The 25,521-nt window shown below is 37.0% G+C and overlaps 1 protein-coding gene across 3 annotated transcripts in view; it reads left to right on the forward strand.

The window, feature by feature from the left end:
• LOC145690059 (RNA-binding protein Ro60) overlaps positions 1–25,521 on the forward strand; it is a 55,118-nt gene that overhangs the window by 17,215 nt on the left and 12,382 nt on the right. For all 3 annotated transcript variants that reach the window (XM_081764569.1, XM_081764571.1, XM_081764570.1), the window contains exons 3-8: positions 5,202–5,354; positions 9,167–9,378; positions 14,891–15,096; positions 17,661–17,799; positions 22,149–22,388; positions 25,033–25,202. In XM_081764569.1, coding sequence (XP_081620695.1) covers positions 5,202–5,354; positions 9,167–9,378; positions 14,891–15,096; positions 17,661–17,799; positions 22,149–22,388; positions 25,033–25,202 — 1,120 coding nt within the window. The remainder of the gene's footprint in view (positions 1–5,201; positions 5,355–9,166; positions 9,379–14,890; positions 15,097–17,660; positions 17,800–22,148; positions 22,389–25,032; positions 25,203–25,521) is intronic.

Raw genomic sequence — 25,521 nt, forward strand, 5'->3', positions numbered from 1 at the left:
CCATCTGGAACTTTCCCATGACGTCCGAAGTTGAATGTTGCCGAAATAGACGCTGGGTAGCAATAACAGAGTCGTTATTCTTGAAATAACTTGCAACAGCAAAGGCACGATGCTTTGCATTCCACCGCTCCATATCACTGTCACACTCGAAATGACAGCTCATTAGTACACGAATGCGGCACGAGCTGGCGCGCATTCATGCAGTACGTCATTGTACTACGCAAGTCAAATTACGCTATGAACGCTGCCGCACCCTGTGGGAATACATGAATAGCTGCGTATTTGCTCCTCTCTTACATACAAGTGTGGATGAACGTAAAACAACGCATCACTAAGCTGCTACGACTATTAACATCGACTTAGAACATTAACGTCTGTCATGTTACAAAAAAGTCTCACGATGAATATTTGTAACTATCAATGTAAAGCTTATCTTTCACGCATGTAAAACACCGTGTGCGTGGGTTTTCTCGGGATTCTTTCGTTTCCTCCCACTTTCTTCTTTCCACTACTTTCATTCACTATTCCACATTCCAGTGTTCTCATCCTCACCGTTTCCTTTAGCCTAACTAGAGATGTGGGTCGGGTAAATACCCAATGGGTAGGTAAATAAAAAGTGGGTATTTACCCGGGTATTTACCCCTTTCGTATTTACCTACCCAAAAAATGGGTATTTTACGAAAGTTAAACTATTATGAAGTTTTAAGAATTGTTAACCATACCGGAGAAGTTTTTCTGAATTTTGGGGTCTCTCGAGCGTGGTTTCTCTTTCATTCACTATAAATATGCAAAATAGTAACAAATTGACCCTATTCAGGTGCGGTGCGGTTTTGCAGGCAATTTTGACCATGTCGCACCCGCGTTACAATTTTTGATATTATATATTATCCTAGGTTAAAGGGACATCTAAAACCAATTTTTTAAAATAATGTTTCTCGAAGATAATGATCATAGGTAAAGATGAGTTCAAAATATTGAAACGAATTTTTTGAAATGGGAAATAGTGGGAGTGAGCTGTTACAATCTTCAGACGAAGCCCTCGTGTACACCTATACATACATCTAAGTTTGAACAATATCGATAGAGCCAATCTTGAGAAATAATTCACACAACTTTTTCGATTTTACGTCATTGCTTACGAACAAATCAGAGTTAAGAATCAGAGTCAGAGTTGAAACTTGAGGGATTAATGTCTCCTCGAGGTACCTACATTACCATCCACTTGTCGTCTCAAGATTGATCTGGGGCTATTTTACTAATCCACCTGTGTCCTTTTTACCAAAGTGTCAACGGTTTTTAAACTTGAATTAGTTTCACGAAGACTTAAAAAAAAATAAGAAATTGTAGTATGACTTCAAGCCTGAGATTGTACAAATATAGAAATCCCCTCTTTGTTGAATCTTTGGGAGACAGCCTCAGTTTTAAATGTAAAGTCTCGATACGCCAACGATTTTCAAGAACTCTATCAAGTTATTGTGTATTTTCATTTGAGAACAGATGTTTTGAGACTCCTTCAATCCAACAATTTTTCCCGAAATGTGAAATTTTGAAATTTTAAAATTATCATAAAACAACTCAAACATCCGACACACAAATAAAAGATAAACGAAGGCTGAATCATGTATCCAAAGCATTACATATCAGAGGCTACAACTAGTTGAATAAAAACGACCAAAATTATTCAAATCTTTCCGAGTCGAACATTGTGGAGTTCAAATTAATCATGAAAACGATTGTGCCTTATGTCTACTAGTTTCGAACTTAAAAGGATATTTTAGAGTAGTTTTATCATGAAAGAAGAAAGTGAGTTCGATATATTAGGTGTAGTCGCATTTATTATAAGAAAAAAATTCTGAAGATAAAACATTGCATCAATTTCCATCAAATACAGACTTTTCTTAATTTTTTGTGGCTTCTTAGGTTCAATGTTACTATTTAGGACTTTTGATAGAATCTTGATGTTGATATTTCTTAAAACAAATACCGACGTATAGAACGATAACGAAGTCTTACAGGAAGTATTGAACGAAAGCCTTGCGAAAGCGATCTTCGTTAGTGAGTGTCCCCCTGTCACTTGTTGATCACCCTTTGTGGATTGAATTTTTAAAATAAATTGTTCTTCGTATGCTCTCCCATCAAGGTATCGCCTGCCTATGAGTTACTTGGATGCTCAATACAGTGAAATGCAAGGCGAAGTTAAAATGAAGTTTTAATCAAGGAACCTACATTTACATTAAGAGGAATCAAGGAACCTACATTTACAGTGTGACGGTTGGAGTAACTTGAGAAATGAATCTATCATTTATTTCATTTCAAAGCCCGAACCTGTTTTTGTTGATTTCGTGTTGTCGAAAGAAAATAAACACGATGCACATTACTTGTCTGAAGAGATTATGAAAGTTATGTAAAAACATAACCCTGAAAAAATTTTAATAATCATAGAAGACAACGCGTCCAACATGAGAGCAGCTTTTAAATGAGTAAAACAGATCCTAATATAGTATGTTTGGGTTGTCTTGCTCATCTTCTCCATTTGCTTTGTTCTGACATCATCGAATGTCCATCGGTATAGATATTACTGGGAAGTGTAAATTGATGCTGTTAAAACAATTCAACTTAGCCATCACTTGCAAGCACTATTTACACAAATCTCAAGGGAGAAAAGGGTTACAATTTCGTTAAGGGCTGCAAATTGACCACTGAAGAATTGATTGATGAAGTAAACTTCGTTTGTGAAGTTGGAAAACAAACGGGATTGAATTCTGTTTTACTGAGAGCACATTTCACTGACTGTAGGGACAAGGAAGGAATATGGGCAAGGAAGTTTTTGTGGGAACAAATGAGCTCAACACTTTGATGGAGAGGGTTTCGATATATCACTGAATTAGCTGATGTCGCCATTCGAATCCTTAGTGCTCCTGTTACATCTGCTGCCACAGAAAGAACTCTCTCTATATTTAGTTGGACCATAATAAAGCAATAAATCGTTTATCATATGAGAGGGCAGGGAAACTAACATATATTTCATATAACTGGAAGCTTTTCACTAAGAAATTGCCTGAAGTTTCACGGATGCAACACTCAGGACCACGGTCATCAAGGAAGAGATCACCAGCTGTTGGCATGGAACAGAACAATGAACCACAGACATTGGAAGAGGACACAGAAAAAATGAGTGACATAGAAGAAAATGAAGAAACGAGTGATAGTGATGTTGACACTGAAGAAATGTGTGATGATTCCGACTCTGATCTTACGGTTGATTCCGAGTAGGAGGATAAAATTTGTAGTCGTTTTATTTACAGTGCTCCAAATATGGTAGAGGTTGTTCTAGGCTCCAAATATGCTGTTCTATACTGAATAATTTAGTATAAATATTTCCTTCACTGAGTTACTATACAGCTTAACGTTGTTTATCATATTAATATTTTAAATATGCTATTGCAATAAATATTTTCACAAAGCATTATTGTTAGTGTTAAACTTCAATTAGTGAACACTTCTAAAAATCAGGAATTAGTTACTTAAGTGATTTACGAACCGTTATTTCTTATTTTATGGATAATTTTCTATCAACGGCATATTTACTAAATAATTTGATCGACCAATTTATTAAATTTAGTTACTTTGATTATTCTACAACTTTTCTAATCATACAATTACTTCTACAGAATGGCAAATTAGGTTAATGTGTAATTTGTTTTTTTAAGTATTTTCTAGGTTATTAGGCTACTTACTAAAGTCTTGTTTCTTTACTTTGATATAACTATATCAACAACTTAGTTGTTATAGTGTAGTTCCTTAAACAGATTTAATTTATTAATTCAGTAAACCAGGAGTAAAATATAAGAAACTTTTGATCCATTTTTTTGTTGCATAATTGACAATTCAGGACATCTCATTGCCTATAGATAAAATAACAAAAATATTATTTTGCGTGAAGAAAGTAACCAGATGTATTTGGAATATCAGTTCATTTTTTAATTATTAAAAAATTGTCATCAGTACTATGCAGTTTTTAAGGTAATGTAAACTTTAGATCCTTAAAATAGGAAAATAATTAATCATTCATTTTTCGCGATTAATAAATTTGATAAACCAAACGAAATATGGTTGTTCATTTTAGTTATAGAGATCCTCCTGTAACTTAAATGGTTTAGTTAGTGGGTTAGGTTAGGTTATTTGAAAAACTGGAAAAGTTGTTGGAAGATAAAAGAAGATGCGCCAGGTCGAGAAAAAATGGAGAAAGCAGTTTCGTCAGACGCGAACCTAAGCAAGAACTTAAATTCCGTGTCACTAATACCAGGAGCTGGTGACAGACAGAATACTTAATAATAGTGTATGATTAGTTTGGTGACAACTGACTGCATTTTGTTTAGTCATCGTCATGTCCTGTCATAAATTTTATATTTTCGTGTTGGTTTGATCCACTATTGAATTCTACCGTGCAGCTGATTGGACGCCTCAATGGCACACTTAGGTAGAATTCACGGGGTAGAATGGACAATAATTTTCCGCCAAGGGTAATAAAAGGAAATTGAGTGTAAGCATAAAGAAAAATAATGGTGAGTAGCTAGGAAATCTGTACTGTGTTACTTAATAAATATCAAATTCATTCTTAATTATTAGAAAAAATGATTAATTAGGTGGTTATTTAGTGCTATTATGGCAAGTGATACAAATAACTATTATATTTTTCATTGGCAACGATAAAATCCATTTGTTGGTAATTGAAACATAAAATACCCACTAAAATACCCATTTTGGGTAAATACCCGGGTATTTACCCAGGGTATTTACCCGCTGAAATAAATACCCAGGTATTTTACATCCCTAAGCCTAACCAGCGTAACTGTGAGACGTAAAACAAAGATTTCAATTTTTCTTTCACCCATGTAGATATTTCAGCAATTTTCTTAAAACTCTTGAGTCTGTAAAACTTTAAAAGTGTGTGTTCCTTGTAGGCCTGTAGTTGAATTTTTGTCCATATGTGAACTTCCCATATTAGGAGTTTCGATTAAGCTATTAATTACTAGCTAATGGAATATTTTTACGCAATAAAATATCAATCAATTGATAACTTTAAGAAAAAAAATGATTCAAAGCTCTTCATATGATACATTTTATATTTTAATGGATTCTCAGCTTGGTTTTGTAGTTATGAATGTAATCAAGTATAAATAAAAATTACTTTTTTCAAGGTTGGGGTCATGGCTTAAGGAGAGCAATCCATGATTGGTACTTGAAGAGAGATCCGATGGAATTGGCTGAACTGGTGACAAGGTATCGTGGAAGATACGGTTGGACTCACAGGGATATCATTAAGTTGTCTCACCCAAAATCGGATGATATAGGTAAGTCATGTTTCTGTTCTCTGTAGCTTTTAATTGCCGTCATTAGTCTTGAAACAATTAGAGTAATGCATTTATTTTGAACCTTCTTTCTTGTAAACGTGAAAGGAAGTCAAATATTCGGAGTTTCCTTTTCATATCTGCTTTTAAAGTACATTAAATACACCTATACCTCAAATTACGCGATTAGTCTGTTCCAAGAAATTATCACATAACACGAGAACGCGTAAAATAAACTGTAAGGTGATTCAAAATCACTTTTTTCTTCCCTGAATCGCGTTTTGACGAAAACGCTTAAAGTGAGATCACGTTTAACGCGATGGATACTTGTATGCTATATTATCGATATAGATTTTGAGAAGCAAGTTCATATAACATCGTTTATTTGGACACCTGAGAAATAGTATGCCTGATAACACATAATTATGTTAAATTCGCGAAAGATTACCAGACTAGCAGCTGAATGCATGAATTATACCTACAGCCACGAGTTTTGCGCAATACACGATAAAACTAAATGTACCAGAGTTAAGTGATTTTCAGTTTCTTGACGTTTTATGATATTCTATGTGTATTTTCATTGGTTACCGTTGCGCGATAAAACGGGAAATTGACAGTTTTGCGCGAAATTTTAAAAATACGTTTTCATTAATTTAAAAACGCCAGTTTTCCGCTGACGGAACGATAGAACATGACATGAACGATGCATTTTGATTCAGACACGGCTATAGAGATGATGTTGCGCGGTAGTTATCTCAATCTCAGCTGGATGGGGGAGGAGCCGTTTCAATTAGCTAGCCAATGGCATCATTGCAGACACCTTCTGTCTTCTGCTACTCAAGATCAACCACATAAAAAGCGGTGCCTATCTTGTCATCGGTGCTGGCGCCAAATTGAACGCACCATCACCTTTGAAAATCGGCGTTTTAGAATGACACGTTAAAGCAACTGACGTGTTCATTTGCTTCAATTCATTTCCCTGTGATTGCGTTGAATGCGACAAAACGCAAAGTTTTCAAATTCATAGTGCGAAAAACTCGTGTCCCTAGTTATACCTCGTTTGTTTGGTTTACTTACAGGTAAATCTCCCAGATCCCTGATTTATATATATATATATATATATATATATATATATATAATATTTAAATATATTTACGTCTCAACAATGTATATTCGTATTTAAGTAACATTAAAAGGTATTTTAAATTGAGTAGAGAAAGATTTTCTCATGCCACGTCCTGCATAGTTGCGAACCAAGGTAAGCCAGAAACTCGTGTTTGACTAGTAGTCCAGTCGAAGTTTTTCCTCTTTGGACATCATGAAAAGAACTAAAGTTTAACTGAAAGATCCTGTTTCAATTTCTGGTAATAGTAAATGAAATTCAGATCCCATGTTAAACTGTAGCTCTGCGTTTCATCTAGCTTCAGTATTGATAGGAGTAGCGCTCTCCAAATAATCGATAGAAGCTAATATCGAAGTAAGCATCAGATAGCTAAGTGAAATATGAGTAATCCAGCGTGATGAAACCTTTGCACTTTGGAAACACATCAGCAGTTTGCACTAGTAATGATGCGTACACACGGTCATTTTGAGCGTTAAAGGATTGCTCAATTGTGAACAGCTTCTTGTCGGAAAAGAAAATTGTCCTGTGACATTTCGTGCGTAACGCTTGAGTTGTTTTGACTTTCACCACTCTGCTAGCGTAATGGATCAGTCAATGTACGTTGTTTGTAGCTCTTGAGTCCCAGGTCTTGTTTAAGCACTCGTGACATGATTGGTCTCGAAATGGAGATCTCTCGGGACATCACTGGTTGAGTTCTAACAGGATTTCGTCAAATCCCTTCAGCTACGGCTTTAACTACCTGTGGTGACCTCACTATGCGCTGTCTGCCATTATCCTGTTGGTCATTGACACTTCCTGTTTCATTGTAACGCTGGATGGTGCGGTATGCAAATCGTTCTTTGATTTACAGCGATTTCAAGGTGGCGAAATCTCGTGGTGGAGGCATAGCCACCTTGTGTAACGCTATGATTGTTGTGTGTTTGACTGAAATGAACAGCTCAAGGACCCACTTTACCCACAGTACCCAGATGGGAGCACTCACTCATACCCAGCATAGTCAAACGACGGTCTGAATCTTTTGACTATGAAATAACTAGGTATGCCGAAAGTCAGAGAAATTGCTGTATTTTACGGAAAAACTTTTTTAAATTTCCCACAGACTATATGAATAACGCCTCAAAGAATCAAGACAAATTAAAAAGAAGATATTTTTTTAAAGAAGCTTGAAGAACACCGAAAAGTCTTAAAATTTCAAACTTTGAAAGAACAAATTTCACGTAAAATTAAAATTGATGCTTCAGAAGAAAAAAAAAAAAAAAGTTTATTTCTTCATTGTAAATAATGAAAGAGATAGGCCAAATCAAAATTCGTGTTCATAAGTGATTCAGTGTGCCAAAGATATCGTTATTGTATATTGTTGTTAGATACTAGTGTTTTATTGTGTTCCAAATACATGAAGTTTGACTCATAATAACTATTTTCAGTAAGAAAGCAAGCTTATACTGACTGCACGTAAAATATGAGTAAAGAGCTTAGTATTCACGGCAGAAAGTACTTCCACTTCAGAAAGGAGCTCTTTCGGAGAATACGGTTTCCATTATCAGCTTAGTTTGAAAAAAATAAAACGGATGGGTGAGAAAAAGGTTAGAAAGGAATAAAAATATATATATCATGTCAAAGAACTTGTCGAACAAAAGTTAACACATGTTGTTCACCACTTAGTGATAACAGTTCTCCTTTTACTTGTGAGTAGATAACAGTTCTCCTTTTACTTGAGTGCAAGGTCATAGGTCTTTTATATGTAGCAGCTACGATTTAAAAGGTCAGTTTCTTGATATTTTGATCTGATAACTGTGTGCAGTAGTTGTTATCTTTTGAATTTTTGCAGAAAATTTCTTTTCTAAATGTGGTAATCTAATTTGTATAAAATTCGGAGGTAATCCTTGATGAGGTAAAAATTGTAAGCCCAAAGAGCTATTTTGTAATTTCAGTCTGGCTTTTTCGAACTTTCGTATTTTCACCAGCATCGTGGGATTGTATATGACCGTGTATTACGAGCGGTGGTTATATTTAGAAACAGAGATCACAAAGTAGTGAACAACGTGTATTAACTTTCGTAGTGTAACAAGAACTTCTTTCACTTCATATATATATATATATATATATATATATATAATTCCTATTTAACTTTTTCTCACCCATCCATTTTTCTTTTTCATGTTTTAATTTTTTCGAACTAATCTGATGATGGAAATCGTGATTTTCGAAAGCGCTCCTTAGTGAATTGAAAGTATTTTCTGTGGTGAGTACTAAATTTTTTTTACTCATAATAATCGCTCGCAATGCACAGTGTTATACTGACTGTGTATAAGAAAATAAAAACAAGTGCGTTGGACGACTATAGGAATGGTGCAGACCAATTTTTAAAAATTAATATTTTTCTGGACCTAACCATAAATGATAGGGTTTGCAGTATAGCGGGTAACAGAAAATTACTTACTTAGTCATGGATATTCAGGAAAATCAATACCAAAATATCAGTTTGAATCCTGACCCACTGAAAACTATTTTCCATTATAAGCAGTGTGTGCTTATATTAAACAGATAAGCCGCAGACTAAAATGGGGATTTTCATTGAAAACTTCGGCATTAATAAAAAATTAAACGCATTCCTAAGTTATAATCATTATTTGTTTTTATTTTCAGTTTAGTCTGAAAATTTATTATAAGTAACTGTTTTCCCGGTTTTCAGCTAAAGCAGCTGTGCTGAAATATGTCATTCGAGGCCTGGAAGAAGCGAAGAGGGAATACGGAGAAAAACCTGAAGCTCAACAAGTACTTAATTATTTACAGCAGATTGAAGATTTCAAGCACGAGAAGGATGAACAACAAGCCGCACGACAGATTGAGATGCATTCCTTGACTTTGGAACACCTGCCAGCTCACTTTCTGAAATCTAAGGAGGTTAGTCAATCTTTGAATCTTAGAAACACACTTTAAGAATAGTTCGTAACATATTCCTGCTATGGACGATTTTAGTTAGCAAGGGTTGGATTTTTAGTAGTGGCAACACTGCTATACATATAAAGTAATCCATTATAATTCATACCAGCGGTAGGTTGCATGCCGACCCTCCCTCAGAGCGCATGAATTTGCCTGCCAGCAGTTAGAAGGCAGTTCTGAGTGAGTGCTCGCGGAATACAGTCATATTTACAAAACAAGGTCAGGAGCTGGTAGAAAATTGCGCTAGAAGTAGGAATGCAAAACAGTGTTACGAAGTATTGCAAGATGTTTGCGGTGCAAGTGCATTACCATACCGTACAGTAGCAAGGTGGGTCAAAGCCTTTAATGACGGACGACAAAATGTCACAGACATGCTTCGCTCAAGCCATCCTCCTTTAAGTGAAGATGTGCAGAAGGTGAACGCGTTAGTGCTAGCGGATCGGAACGCCACGATTCGTCAATTGGCCAATGATACAGGACTGTGCTGAAAATTCTGAAGAAGAACTTGGGATTGTGTAAAATCGCCTCAAGATGGGTTTCACATGATCTGACTGAACAACACAAGTGGCTGCGATATGATGCCGCTCGAACACACTTGGAGCGGTATCAATGTGAAGGTGAGACCTTCTTACGGCGGATCATTGTTATTGATGATAACCTGGACCAGAGCGTATGAATCATAGCTGAAACGGTAATCAAACGAGTGGCGTCATCCTGGGTTACCAAGAAAACCAACAGTTCGGAATACCCCAACCAATGTGAAAACTATGCTCATTGTTGCATACGACTGGGTCCCCCAAGGACACACCGTTAGTGCAGGGTACTACTGCAATTTTTTGCAAAACAATCTGCGAGCAGCTGTAAGACAAAAACGACGCCACTTCCTGACGAACCCACCCATCATTCTGCATGACAATGCAAGGGCACATTCAGCAGGTGCGGTCACTGATTTGTTGCATCGTTGTGGCTGGGAAGTGCTGTATCACTCCCCTATTCTCCAGATTTAAGTCCCTGCGACTACGACCTCTTCCCGAAGATGAAGGAACCACTTCGTGGGACACGCTTCCGTACAGTTGATCATCTCCGGGCGACCGATCGCTCCATCCGCACTATCCAGAGATTAGGCACTGCCAACGGCATCCAGCGGCTTCCACATCGCTGGGAACGCGTGATTCACAATGCTGGTGGTTACATCGAGAATCTGTAAAACTTCGAACCTTGTAAGTACTCTACTTCTCAAGATATACCGTTGTTGCCATTGCTAAACATCCAACCTGTGTATTCGTATTGTGCGTACCATGGATGGCATTAATTGTTTATGAAATTGAGAGGAAAAGATTTATTTCTTACTTACTAATTTTTATAATTAATTATTCCTATGTGGTTGGAACATTATAGATTATCTGTAACATCACATATATATACACTAAGGTGCATCGAATTTCTACTTCTTGTAAAATTATTTTACCCTTGTGATTTGTTTTTCTTTTGCAAAATGTCATCCATATAACGTGTAAAAAGTCGCAGGAAGATTGATCAGTTTCTTCAGGTAACACCAACAGCCTAAAATTTCAGAAAATTGTTAAAAAGACACATGTGATCAAAAATATCCGGACACCCCAAAAACATACGTTTTTCATACTAGGTGCACTGTACTGCCACCTACTGCCAGGTACTCATTATCAGCGACCTCAGTAGTCATTAGACATCTTGAGAAAGCAGAATGGGGCGCTCCGCGGAACTCACGGACTTCGAACGTGGTCAGGTGATTGGGTGTCACTTGTGTCAGAAGTCTGTACGCGAGATTTCCACACACCTAAACATCCCTAGGTCCACTGTGTCTGATGTGATAGTGAAGTGGAACCGTGAAGGGACACGTACAGCACAAAAGCGTACAGGCCGACCTCGTCTGTTGACTGACCAAGACCACCGACAGTTGAAGAGGATCGTAAAGTGTAATAGGCAGACATCTATCCAGACCATCACACAGGAATTCCAAATTGCATCAGGATCCACTCCAAGTACTATGACAGTTAGACATGAGGTGAGAAAACTTGGATTTCGTGGTCGAGCGGCTGCTCATAAGCCACACATCACTCAGGTAAATGCCAAATGACGCCTCGCTTGGTGTAAGGAGCGTAAACATTGGACGATTGAACAGTGGAAAAACGTTGTGTGGAGTGACGAATCACGGTGCACAATTTGGCGATCCGATGGCGAATGCCCGGTCAACGTCATCTGTCAGCGTGTGTAGTGCCAACAGTAAAATTCGGAGGTGGTGGTGTTATGGTATGCTCGGGTTTTTCTTGGAGGGGGCTTGCACCCCTTGTTGTTTTGTGTGGCAGTCTCACAGCACAGGCCTACATTGATGTTTTAAGCACCTTCTTGATTTCCACTGTTGGAGAGCAATTCGGGGATGGCGATTGCATCTTTCAACACGATCGAGCACCTGTTCATACTGCACGGCCTGTGGCGGAGTGGTTACACGACCATAACATCCCTGTAATGGACTGGCCTGCATAGAGTCCTGAGTTGAATCCTATAGAACACCTTTGGGATGTTTTGGAACGCCGACTTCGTGCCAAGCCTCACCGACCCACATCGATACCTCTCCTCAGTTCAGCACTCCGCGAAGAATGGGCTGCTATTCCCCAAGAAACCTTTCAGACCTGATTGAAAGTATGCCTGCGAGAGTGGAAGCTGTGTCATTAAGGCTAAGGGTGGGCCAACACCATATTGAATTCCAGCAGTACCGATGGAGGGCGCCACGAACTTGTAAGTCATTTTCAGCCGCGTGTGTCCGAAAAGTGAGTACCGTTTTGAAAAAAATACTAAAACAGTTTTGTTCAAGCCAAATTTATTTTTAGATGAAAGACCAAACCTTGAACTATTGTTCGACATAGTTTCCACGAGAGCAGGTGACCAACTTGTCCAAACCTTCCTCAACTCCAATTTGAACTCATTGCGGTGGGTCAGATTCCATCTTAAACTCTAAGTTCATTTCTCTCATAGCTTAAATAGTTTAAATGACACAAAAATTCAACGAACAAATAAATACGGTAGTTGTGACTACCAAATATGAGGAGTAATATAAGAATAGAAATAACTAGTTCACTCTTAAGAAAAATGTTGGATATTTTATTTAAGGTTTCATCCCTTAATACCTCCTCTGATGTAAAAAGTGTATGTTCTGGAAAAGGAAGAATTCGGAAATTTGTGTGAAAGCAGATACATCTATTAGATACTTATGAAGGTTATTCAAAATAGTGTCCTTTGGTTTCGATACATTTCCGCTACTGTTCAGTCCACTATTGAAATCCGCTGTGGAAAAAAAGAATTGCTTTAACGTCTTCCTTGTCATGAAATTTTTCATGATGAATATATATATATTTGTCTGTCTCTGTGTTATATGCGAATTGTTCAATTTTGAGCCGTCCATTCAATAGAACAAAAAGTATCTGAAAAAGTGATGGAATTTTTCGCGTCACTTACAGTTTCTAGAGATGTTGGCCAGAAAAGTTCCGATTTCGAGAGATTTAAGGAGTCACATCTCCGGAACCGTAAGTCATAGAGAGATGATATTTTGCGAATTTTTCAATTTTGAGTATGTGTTCGTAAAACAACATATTGCGGCAGAGCCCATATTTCATATTCATTTTTAAGTATATTTTTATCAATTTCATTTTATTAAAGATTTATATTTTGGGTTTAAGAATTGTAAAATAATAAAAGAATACGGAAACGATTATCAACAGCATAACACATTACATAAATGTAGCAGTCATTACTTTTTAAAATCTTATGTAACAAGTTATTTAGAACATCGTCTTTAGCAAATTGTTTTGTCTGGGAATTAAGGATTAAAATCTCATAAATGTTTGAATGAGAAGAATTAATAAAATCCATTGTAAGTGCATTTGTAAAATGATTGTCAACATCAGACACCTTCTCGGGTATGTCAGAATTGAAAGGAATCGTGAGACGAAGCATTCCAAGGATTGCCAGTTGTTGATCACAATGAGGAAACAACCTCGTTTCCTGGACAAGAAAGAGCACACGCCTCTGACGTCGTGCAGAAACGGCGGATTCCGGCCGAGTGGAAGTTGGACAGAACCAGAAGGACCAGAGGTCTCAGGGCAGTTCGATGGACATCAGTTCACGGAGATCAGTCGAGGATAGATCTTTGTAAGAGCGCGATAGTCGAGATTCTATAAAAACAGCATGTTTAGTGTGACTAGTCTGAAGTCACACGAATTCAACGTTTAACAGACGAACATTAAAAGTTAAATACGTTTCGACGTATAGTCGTTACGCTCGCCTATAGCAGAACTTCAATGTATACCGCTTAGTCTACATCTGGTTCGTGATTCGAACCATCGTCCCACATCGTGGAGATACCATCAGCGGAGTTACCTCTCAGCCTGCAGCTTGTCGTGAGAGAGGCATCCGAGGATCAGCACCAGAGGACAAGCAGACCAGAAGCCAAGAGGTATGTGTTGCTTTCAATTCATTGATCAACAGCTCAATGTTTGGTATGCGATGTGCGATCTGGCAAAACTTCTAATTACCCGTTTTTAAACACGACATTCACACTTACGTACATTTTATTATGAAAATACACATGTCACTTACTATCGAAGTTCTGAGTTGTTATTCCAATACTAAAATCCCCATAAGATTATGAATCAAGGGTTTACCTCTCGCATATTAGTAAACTACATACCCACTCATTTCAGATGGTGAGTGGAAGGTAACTTCTTCGGTTCACACCATCATCCCCGAATTTCAGACACGAACTGAAGAGGTTGTCAATATGGTAGAAGGTTTTAACAGAACTCTTAAACAAAACATGTGGAATAAATTTAGTATTCAAGGAAATTATAAATGGATAGATATATTACAAAAATTGTTCAGTGAGTATAATAATAAAATACTTAGAACAATTGGTATAAAGCCTGTAGAAGTTAATAAGAAAAATAATTCTTTTAAAGTTCGTTCTGGCAGTGCTCTTGGAGCATTCTCAACTGGTTCTTTTACTGTTCTCTTTGTTCCAAAGTATGCTCCTCTGCTTAGAATCGATATTTCACCACGGGTTATAAAATAGAGGACACCCTTTTTGAGCGGATGGAACACATTTTAGTACTTCAAATTACTGACCTACTAATATTCCTCGTCAATCTTTGCTCTAATATTTCGAATGTAACAGTCGGACACCCATCCTTAAGGACGCACAATTTCTTAAGTTCTTTTTCACAACACACGATCTTTACATTGTACTTCAACACTGGTGATTTATGACTATTGCATAAATTTTATCAATATTTATAGCAAAGTTTGAGAAGAAAACTGGGCTTTTGTGTTTTTTTCAAAATTTAATCGGGTATTGTCGTGGGGTAAAAATGATAAAATGTGATTTACATATAAATATAACATCATCGGCATTATTCACAGTCACTTTCTATTCACTGAACAGGTTTGGAGTGCTCTGATTCCAATCCTTCCCCTTGGAGTTCTTCTTCAGAACATTCAGCGCCTCTCTAACATTGGATTTTTGAAATCTGGGCAGCAGGGAGTGACACAAGTGATAGATGCATTAAATAACCAGACAGCTGTGGCAGAATCTCGCCTTCATCCAGCACAAGTATTCATCACTATGCGGAACTACGAGGCCTGTGGCAGGTAAGAGCATTTATGTGTATGTTCAAACTGATATGTTCGTATCTTGACCAACGTGTGAGCAACTTATATTCCGAGACGATTCTTAAACGTCAGTCCGAATTCCGTAGAAACGATTGAGCTACTTGATATATCTTTACATGGATTAAAACTGGACTCGTGCATTTGTAAACAGATTAAAATGTTTTTGCGTCATGATCGTGACGAGCTTTATTTCACATAGATGATTTAGCAGCATATGGAGATCATAATTGCGTTTACACCAGTTTAATATCTTAACCCGTTCCAAAGATACGAAAAGCATAGAGATTGCAATACTACTTAAAATGACGTAGTTGCGGAAAATTGTTTTTAAAAAGTGTTGCTTCCGTCTGCTTCAAGAACATTACAGCAGTAGTTTTGGTGGTTATAATTACAGAAAGTTCTTGCAGTTACATAATTTTAAGCAGTTTTACAAACTTCACGATTGTTTATCATATCTCCGGAACTAGGTCAGATATCAAATTGTTGTAAGTAACATGATTTTTACATTTATTGTGGTATTATGATCACCGTATTCGACACTAAGCTACTTCCGATATGTATTGTCACGTCTGTCTCGCTTGTGTTATTACTGTTGTAGAAGCCTCCGAAGTTTGTAATTCTACGAATTTTCGTGATACTGTAGCGTTCTTAGTTTGTAGCACTGAGTAATAAATTAAATAGAGCAAATTAACACATGCATGTGCAAGTTGAAACAGGGAGTGTGCCAACCACAGAGGACTTAACTGGCGTCGAGGGCCGTACGAGACAATGTACAACATTTTCACAAGAATTGAATAGCCGTATGCAGTTTATAAAATCGTTTATCGTACACTAATATCACAGGATCATAAAAACTGTTATAACGGAACTATTTTTTTTTTTTTTTAACTTAAGAAAAGCAGGAAAATCTATTTAAATCTATTTACCGCTTTAGTAGAATGTTCGGTGGTACACTCTACACTGGATGTTCCAACTCGAAGGATATTTTCAAGATGGATATATGTTACCCAAGAAAAAACTTACAGCTCAGTTTAAGAGATTACTTAAGAAATCATTTTTAGTAACGATTCAGGTGGGCCGGATTAAAGGGGTCAATGAGCCGGAAACGCCCCGAGGGCCGGCTGTTGCACATGGCTGGTTTAACATGTCGGTTTAAAATATATAGTAATCTGAAATGTTGGTTGGCCGCCAAAACTGTTAATATGATTGTGTTGCAGAGTATGTCCAACGATATCCTCCTGTCGATGTTTGCATGTTAGAAACTTTCATCGAATTTTGTCTCTTAGCTTAAAAGCTACGTAGGTCGGATAAAAAATAGTGACAACACTTTTTACGTTAGAGACCTGTGTCTCAGCACTGCAAGAGTTCCTTAGCTGTTAAGGGAATGTAAAGCAATGAAGTGTGGTAACGACCTGTGTTATTCAGTCAAAAGCAGCAGTGCAATTAAGTAGAGGAGAAAAGTAGAAGCACCATAACAGAATGTTTCGGAAAGACGAATGACATGCGTGGATCAAGATTGAAGGCACAATAATGTTTTCAGGGTCTTCGTGATGATCTTTTCGCCGAAACGAAGGAGGCACTTTGCGTGAAGCACTACGATACAAGAGGAGCCAACATCAGTGCCATATGGGACGGTTCGTGAGGATAAAATGAAGTATTTAGCTTAACGTCCAATGATTATGCACCGAGGCTGAGTGAGACGATGATGATGATAAATGAATGAAATAGTGGAATGAAGAAAAAAAGAATGCGATCGAACCAGAGCCCCCACGCACTAGAGGTGAACGCTCTGTCACTGAGCCTCCTCGGCTCTCCCTCCGGATATAAGTAAAGATTAACGCGCTGATAGTGCACGACACCTTCCACAAGTGTGGCAGAAGGTGATAGAGATGGGAGGCTATTACATTGAAGGAATGTTAGAAGTGTTGTTCTGTGTATAAAGCCAGGTACAAATTATAACAATGTTACCATTTCTTTTTTGTGTACAAAGTTGTTTCAAGAAACATGGACCATCTTGTATATATATCGAGGGAATTGAACTTGAAGGGTTCGAATTTGATGCTTACAATAATAATGTTTTATGACGTTTGCATAATGATAAACAAATAATTAAAATAGAGATACTAGGCCTTATGCAAAGTCGTTTTGACGTATGATTAGCGTCATACTAAAGGCCTGACTACTGCAGGAAACATGTTAATCGAACTCTTTAGTATGGCACTAATCACAGAACGACTCTGCATAAGCCCCACTGAATTAAAGAGATTTAGAACACAGAAAGACATGCGTAGACTTACCAAAATCCACACACTTAATATAAAACAAATTTCTTTTATAGCATCTTCGTAAATATGTGGTGTGGCGTGATTATCAGCCTTTGAATGAGCATGGTGTGTTGTAATAAGGATTATCTTGTTACTGAAGGAGATTCCCTTCGTTACAAATATTAGTATCTTATTTTAATGCTTTACAAAACATATGCACATTAATTAATTAAATCATCAGGTATAGCGAGATGTACATTTTTGATCTTTTTATTTCAGTGTTCAGTTCTTTTCAAGAAACCCTGCAGATGCTGCTAACAAGGTCAAAGGACCCATAAAGAAACAAAATAAGGCCACACCAAAACCAAATCCCAAGATTATTGAAGCTCTGAACCAGCTTTGCCTCTCGACATTCAAGGTTAGCGAGTTTAATGAATATCCAAGTATGTTTTAAAGACAGTAGATATTTATGTTGTTGTAGAACTATTTTTATGGATCCAGTGTAATGTGTACAGGTATATGCATATGACTTGTGGGATTTTTCGACAAGTGAAACACGATGATTATTTTATTAAACGAAAAAAAAATCAAAATACTGTCCTTTGTTAGGTAGAATCTGCGTCCATCTTTCAGGTAAATCACGAATTCTTCGTTGGAAGAATTCCTCATCTTTCGAGGCAATCTATTTAAGCTAGTTTTTCATTTCTTCATAAGAATGGAAGCGCTGTTCCGAAAGTCCATGTTACATCGAACGAAACAACTGGTAGTCGAAAGGCGGTTATGTCTGGAGAATACACAGGTGGGGTAAAACATCCCAGTCCAGTGCTTCTAACGTTTCCCGGACATGCTTGGCAGTATGTTGCCGAGCATTATCATGAAGGAGCACGACTCTGCCATCTGTTTGTTTATTCTGTACGATTTTGCTTCAAAGCTCGGTTCAAATCCAGTAGTTGTTGTCTGTAGCAGTTTGCAATAATTGAGCAAGTTTCAACAGCTCGAAGTGCAAAACGCTCTTCTGATCCCAGTACATGCGAAGTAAATGCTTCTTCTTGTGTATATTGCGTTTTACTTGAGATTTAATAGCTGGCCTGGATCAACCCATGATCGTTTTGCGTTTTGGATATTTATTTATAAACAGGGCTGTAGTCGAGGGTACACGGCGGTACACGCCGTATTCCCTCTGCTTAGCCTAGTCATTAGAGTACCTTCTGCTTCAAAGCTATAGTACTTTCTACTTTTGTTTCGTTTATATTTATTTATTTATTTATTTAATTGGGTCATGACTCCAATGATAACCGGGCGTCGGGATGTGACGCCTTCATCGCCCAGTTCTTCGGAACTGCAGTCCAGGTCCTCCAGGTTGAGGGTTGTGCCGGGTCGATCACCCGGCATTTAAAGCCTGCGCTTGAGCATAGTAGAAAGATAAGCGTCGGATGCGAACTTTTTTTTTTTAATGCCAAGTGCCAACCTTGATATAGTCTGTTCATGATAAATGGATTTATGGTTTTAAGATCCATGGACCCGGAACTATGAGACAGAGGAGTGAAGCGCATGCACACACAACAGAAATGGATGGAATGGTGCCGTGAATGGTTGATGGGAGTCTTGGGAGGGGGTGATTTAAGTAACAAGTGTCAAGAAAATAGCATGAAATGCTTTTAGACTATAAAATAGTTCTGTATCCTTTATATTTTAATTGAATTCATATATATGTTTTACATTGTTCATTAAAATTACCTTCTTTGTCTTTTATGATAATATGATAATCATAGATGATTACAGATCAGTGTACATCCTCTGAAAATTTTAGGGCTACAGCAATATATATATATATATATATATATATATATAATAGTTTAAAAGTAACATGGGGTTTCAAGGTAAATAGTATATCGTTCTGTATCTTGCAATACGTGGTATGTTAAAATTTGGGTATTTTTAGTTAACACCAGCATTGGATCTGGCAGTATTTGTTTTATCAGCTGGCAAAATATCGTATATATCCGGCTAATAATATCCCTCAGAGTTATAAAGAATTGAAATAAGTTGTTTGTTTTTGTAGCGAATTTTCAACCCAGCAAAGCGTTGTATGTAGATTTTGCTTTTTTAGTATTGACAGTGAGTTACTTCGACGCAAGTTGAGATATTGTCAGCTACTCCCATTTTAACATTAGGTAGGTATAACAACAGAAGATCTACAAATATTTGATTGTCCTGATGATATCATAAAAAATAAAATACATAATAATCTAGTTGGAAAATAATAATGAAGTGACTGTGATAGCTGTTACACTGTAAGGAATGTGGCAGTCCTCAAACAGTGGAAGATGGCATGGGATGCAAAGAGGGCTCTGGTTACATCTTGGATTCAACATACAGCTCCTTAACATAGGAGGAAGAATTCAAATCCAGAATCTTCCCGCAGAATCTTTATTTCAATATTATTTGCACATAAACGGTCAGGAACGGTGTGTGTGCAAACCATGTTCCTATCATCCCTAGGAATTGGTGGAAGGATGATTAGAGATAGGGTTCTGAAGAATCGGCGGAACTATCTACAAAAAGCACTTACCAGGAAAAGTCTCTCCAAGTTCAAAGTGTGATGGAGTTCTTATATTCACTTCCAAAAATGAAATTCTACTACTGAAGAGTAACTTTCAGAAAAGCGTACCTAGAACCAAGTTAACGTTCTTACCGTACTCTTTATGAAAAGTGCAAAGCGTTCTGTACTAAGCGAAATGCTCTATTTCATGCAGGGTGGAAAACATTCCTGAGTACTGTACACAAGAAGAATATCAGTTTGTATGCTCCGAAGAAAGATGAATGCGACAAGTGCCAGTATTTAAAAGTGAGAGTAATTTCACGGGACGAACATGAACAGCATCTTTAGGGAAAAGAAGCAGCAACTCGTGAGGAGAAAAATAAAAATAAGAACTAGCCATGAATAATTCACATGTTCTAGTGTATAATGTTGATGTTCAAAAAAGATTACTGTGCCCGAACCTCAAATCATCTGCTTTGTATGGCATGAGGGTAATGGGGATATAGAAAGCACGAATCTCTCGTCACTAATGGAAACAGTTCTCAAAGAAGAAATTCAAACGCACAATCTAACAGAGATGATAATATGGAGTGACGAATGTACAAGTCAGAACCGAAATATTACCATGGCCAACACTTCACTTCATCTGACAATCCAAACAAAGGTTCCAATTACACAGAAATGTGTAGAAGTCGGGCATATACAGGAAGGAGATGATGTAGTGTGATTGAAAGGAAGATCGCTAACCAAGAAATGTATGTACCTGCGGACTACATCCGTGCCATGAAGGCTGCTAGGACTAACCCAAAGCCGTACATTGTCACACGTGTCACGTACAGTGATTTTTATAAATACGGTCCTGGTTATTACTCTACAATAAAACCCGGAAGAATGAAAGGGTATCCTCAAGTTACAGATCTATACGCATTACGATATAATATAACTATAGATGCTGGAATAAGTATAAAATTAAACTTCGGCGATGAGTGGATGCAATTGCCACAATGTCTATCAAAAGCTACAATAGTACGCATACCACTCTATACTGGATCTTTGCTTATAACCACATGTAAGTTCAGTGATTTGCAAGATATAAAGAGAAGACTGGAACAAGATTATAGATATTTCTACGATGTAAAGATGGTAGTGCTTGCCCACATATTAAAATAATATAGTGATGCTGGTGGGAGGAGACCAATGGGACAGCATAATCTATTAGTTCCGATTTTAATAGTGTTTTGTGTTTATTTCTTCGACAGACTATAAAAAGTTTGTCAACGTTTAGCGAGAGTGACAATCCCAGCGATTTCAATTAAACTGATTATGAGTTATTACTTTGCACATTGTAAGGGGAAGGATTGGAAATTCATTAACAGTTCGATCAATCCCTCTCGTTAAACGTTGCATATTTTATTATATAACATTGGCGTTTCTAAATAAATAAGCACTAAACTGTTCCAAAAGAACAGTAAAGAACACAGAACGTATATGAAAGATTTTTAATGTTTGTAGTCTTTTCAATTGACGTTTCTAACATTGCATCAAATGTGCAGTAAAGAACTTTCTGTTTGGGTTTTATACTTTTACGGGATACACTTGCGTGTTTTTAGTAAACCATAAATTACAGCCAAATAAGTAGTAGACTGTCAAAAGACTTCTAGAACGTAGTTAAATAAATAGATTAATGTACTTAAATCTTTTGTCAATTTTCATATTTGTAATGTGACGCCTTCGTTACCATAGTTTGAGAGTAACATTCATACATGGTTATTTAAATTTCAGAAACAGTTCATATGGCTATTTGATTATATTATGTGAGGTTACTATGTATTCCCTATAATCTGGCAAGTAATCCCTACGTTTCCTTGGGGAATCCCTCGCACACATCTTGCGGAGGTTTGAAGCATACATTTTTCAATCGAGCAGTTATGACTTCGGGTGTCATGTTCTAAACCGCACTCTCTACCTTGCGTTGTTTTTCCACGGTTTCCAAGGTAATTTTTCCACGGTTTCGGCACCTTATATCGCCGAAACTATCCCTCACTGACCAAGGACTTTTTTTTTCTTTTCTGGTTTCGAAGTCGGGAATCAGCTCCTGAAGTTTGTTCAAATAGTTTCTTACCACCCTGTATAGTCAAAATGTATTAGTATGTATTAGAAGTCTTCAGACCGTCAACATTATAAAAGTAAGTAAAATTTAAAAAAGAATACTTTTTAACTTGCAGCTTCTGACGCCGACTGGCATGAGATATTTGGTAGCAGTTGATGTACGGAACCCCATGGTACATGGGAAATGCTGGCAATGCCCCACTGTATCACCAGCACAGGCGGCTATTCTGCTTTCGCTGTGTTTGCTGAAAACAGAAAGAGATGTCTGTATCATGGCATTTGGGGCAAATGGAATGCAGCAAGTGGACCTACCTCAGGATACAAATATGCAAACTGCAGCTGACAAGTTCAGAGAGGTAACGTTTGATTGTATATTTAGACTATAACAAGAGAGTTTCATTTCACAGTGCGAAATTAAGGTAGACTTCCAAACTATGGGAATTCGATACTCAAACTTGAAGTAGTATCTGTAAGTGCTTGTTGGGATAGATAAATAAGATCAAAAATAGAATCTGTTCGTCGGACGCTGAATTCATATCAGAAAGCAATTACTCTGCTTTATTGTTTTTGGTCTATGGTGATAAAGATTGAAACCGGAAATTGTTAATTTAAACCACTTCGGGTTTTATTAGATGGTTAAGGAACCTACTCTTTGGGAAGCTGAATCGATTGCAAAAAATTGCATCTCGATATTTGTTATCGTTTTTGCTCTGATACCTGTCGACAGACAGACAAAGCCGTTCCATAACATTTCTGACACTTCGCATAGCATTGGAAGTCGAATAATCAAAAGTTCTTTTTTTTATTTTATTTTAAGTTATATGCACGTACTAAGGTTATATGTACATTTCCACTAATTTTTGTTTATACACTTCAAAAATCTCGAATCGTTGCCAATTATGAAAATTGCTTTTTGTTTCTTTTTTCAACAAGTAAAAATATGTTTATTTGTGTCTGCTAACGTTACCGGCTCAAACAGTCACGATTCAGGTTTGTATTATTACAAATTAAACACACAATAAGATAAAATGTAACCAAAACTTCCGTATGGTGTATAAGGACTCCAGCAGAAGTGGGTATCCGCCATTTTTTTCTTCTGTTTTCAGGTGGCTTCAAAATGGAGATAACTTTTTGTATGCATTTCTGTAACTGACGAGAACATCGTTTTCTTCAAGTTAGATAAAATATTTTCGCTTGCGTTGCTATAATTTCAGCTGGGTTCATACTTAAGAATCAGGGAAATTAAAATGTCAGAAAAATTTCACAAAATCTATTATATTTCACAAAAAAGTTAACTAACTAACTATATGGCCTATGGGACCCGAAGGTTCAATGCCGCGTTCACAAAAGCTCTCCACCGACTCCTATCCTTAGCCAACTGGATGCAGTTTCTACTTTGTATTCATATTTCTACAAGATCCATCTTAATATTGTCCTCCCATCTGCGAGTAGGTCTTCCTAATGGTCGTATTCCAATTGGTCTTCCAGTTAAGACTTTGAAAGCGTTCCTACTTTTTTCATCCTGGCTACATGACCTGCCCACCTGAGCCTCCTAGATTTGATAACCCTAACAATGTTTGGTAAACCGTATAAATTACGTAGTTCCTCGTTACGAAGTTTCCGCTATTCCCGTTCCTCTTGGGTCCCAATATACGTCTCAGGATCTTGTTCTCAAATACTGTCAGTCTATGTTTTTCCCTCAGAGTAAGCGACCCTGTTTCTCAACCATACAGAACAATAAACATGATTATCGTTTTATATATTTTAAGCTTCAAATTCCTCGACAGAATTCGCGACAAGAGATTTTGAACTGAATAATAACACGAGTTCCCTACTTTTAGTCGACATTTTATTTCTTCTTGAATATGATTTTCGTCTTTTAATATTGATCCAAGATATTTGAAAGTATGCACTTTATCAAAAGTATTATTTGATATTTTAACGCATCCATAATTTGCCGTTTTACGATTCCGACGAACTTCCATGTATTTAGTTTTCTCTGCATTTACTTCTAAACCCATGTCCCTGCAAGCGTTTAATAAGGCCTCTGCATTTCTTTCTATTGTTCTCCTATCATTTCCTATTAAATTTATATTATCAACATTATGCGTTAACCTGGTGAACACCATTCAACTCTAGGCCCTGGTTGCTATCTTTGATTTTCCGGACGAAGTTGAATAATAATGGCGACAACGCATCCCCTTGTTTCAGACCATTCTCGATCGTGAAAGCTCGTGGACAAAAATTTTCCTATCCGTATTGTACTTCATTCTCGAAAGAGTTACGGTTTTTTTTTTTTTTTTTTTTTTAAGTGTCCACAAACGAAATGAGAAACGCGTCGAAGAATCAAGATGGATTCAAAAAGAAAAGAAAGGCTAATAAAAGAAAAGTATTTTTAGAAGTAAAATGCTTGAGGAGCGCCGAACTGAAGAAAAATCAAAATTCAGGGCAAAAGAATAAAATAAGTTAGGTTTGTTGGTTATAGATAATCAGAGAGAGAGAGAGCAAATTACGATATATGTTTACATGTTTGTTTATGAGTGTATTGAGAATACCGAGTGTACAATTATTACTAGATATTGCTAATGTAATGATAGTTCGATACTAGTGTTTTCTCATATCCCAAATACAGGTAGTAAGTATTTATAGTAAAAAAAAAAAAAGTAAGCTTATACTGTATTTGAAAATAAAAAGGAGAGCGTTGGACTGTTGATTTTTTTTATTATATATATTCTGTTTTCAGTTTTCAATATGCATTTGAATTCCTGAAGAAAAATATGCGTGGGCGCGTACACTATTTTTATCGTTGTCTTCGAAACTTGATAATTATAATTTGATAAATGATTAGAATACATGTTATAAACAGTATAGACTGTTTTTGATCTCTGATTCTGTCTCTGCAAAAGTATTCAGGTGACACACATGCATAATGCTACCGTAAAGCAGAGGAAAAGTTAAAGATAGTACTGTGTAATATTATTGAAACAAAATATTTTTCAGACTCCAATGGGACAAGTGGACTTGGCGAAACCCATGCAGTGGGCTTTGGAAAAAGGAAAAGTTGTGGATGTGTTCATCATTATGACGGATAATCAGGTGAAACCAGGGGAGCTACATCCTTCAAAAGCGTTGCAGCAGTACCGTGACTCTTTACAGCTACCAAATGCGAAGTAAGTAAATTTCATGGTTTATAGAACATCAGAAGTTAGTATTCAGTGATGTTATGACATATTGTTATTGTGTAGCTAGTCTGATAGTACAGAGTGATTCTTTTAAAACTCACGGGTTTCATTTGGATCTAGAATTTCTAACTGAAGTCCGATTTCCATGAGGTTTATGGCAAATGATCAAGTAAGGATGTGAGATTTATGGGACTATGTTTACTGGTTTAAATTCATCCGGAGTAATATCGGCCACGCCTCAAGAAAAACAGCAAATATTCGCCAGTGCACCTTGCAATTGGAATGAGGTTTTGGATTTTTGAAGCGA

This window comes from Thermobia domestica, chromosome 7 (assembly GCF_964235325.1).
Source record: "Thermobia domestica chromosome 7, izTheDome1.hap1.1, whole genome shotgun sequence".
Classification (NCBI taxonomy): domain Eukaryota; kingdom Metazoa; phylum Arthropoda; class Insecta; order Zygentoma; family Lepismatidae; genus Thermobia; species Thermobia domestica.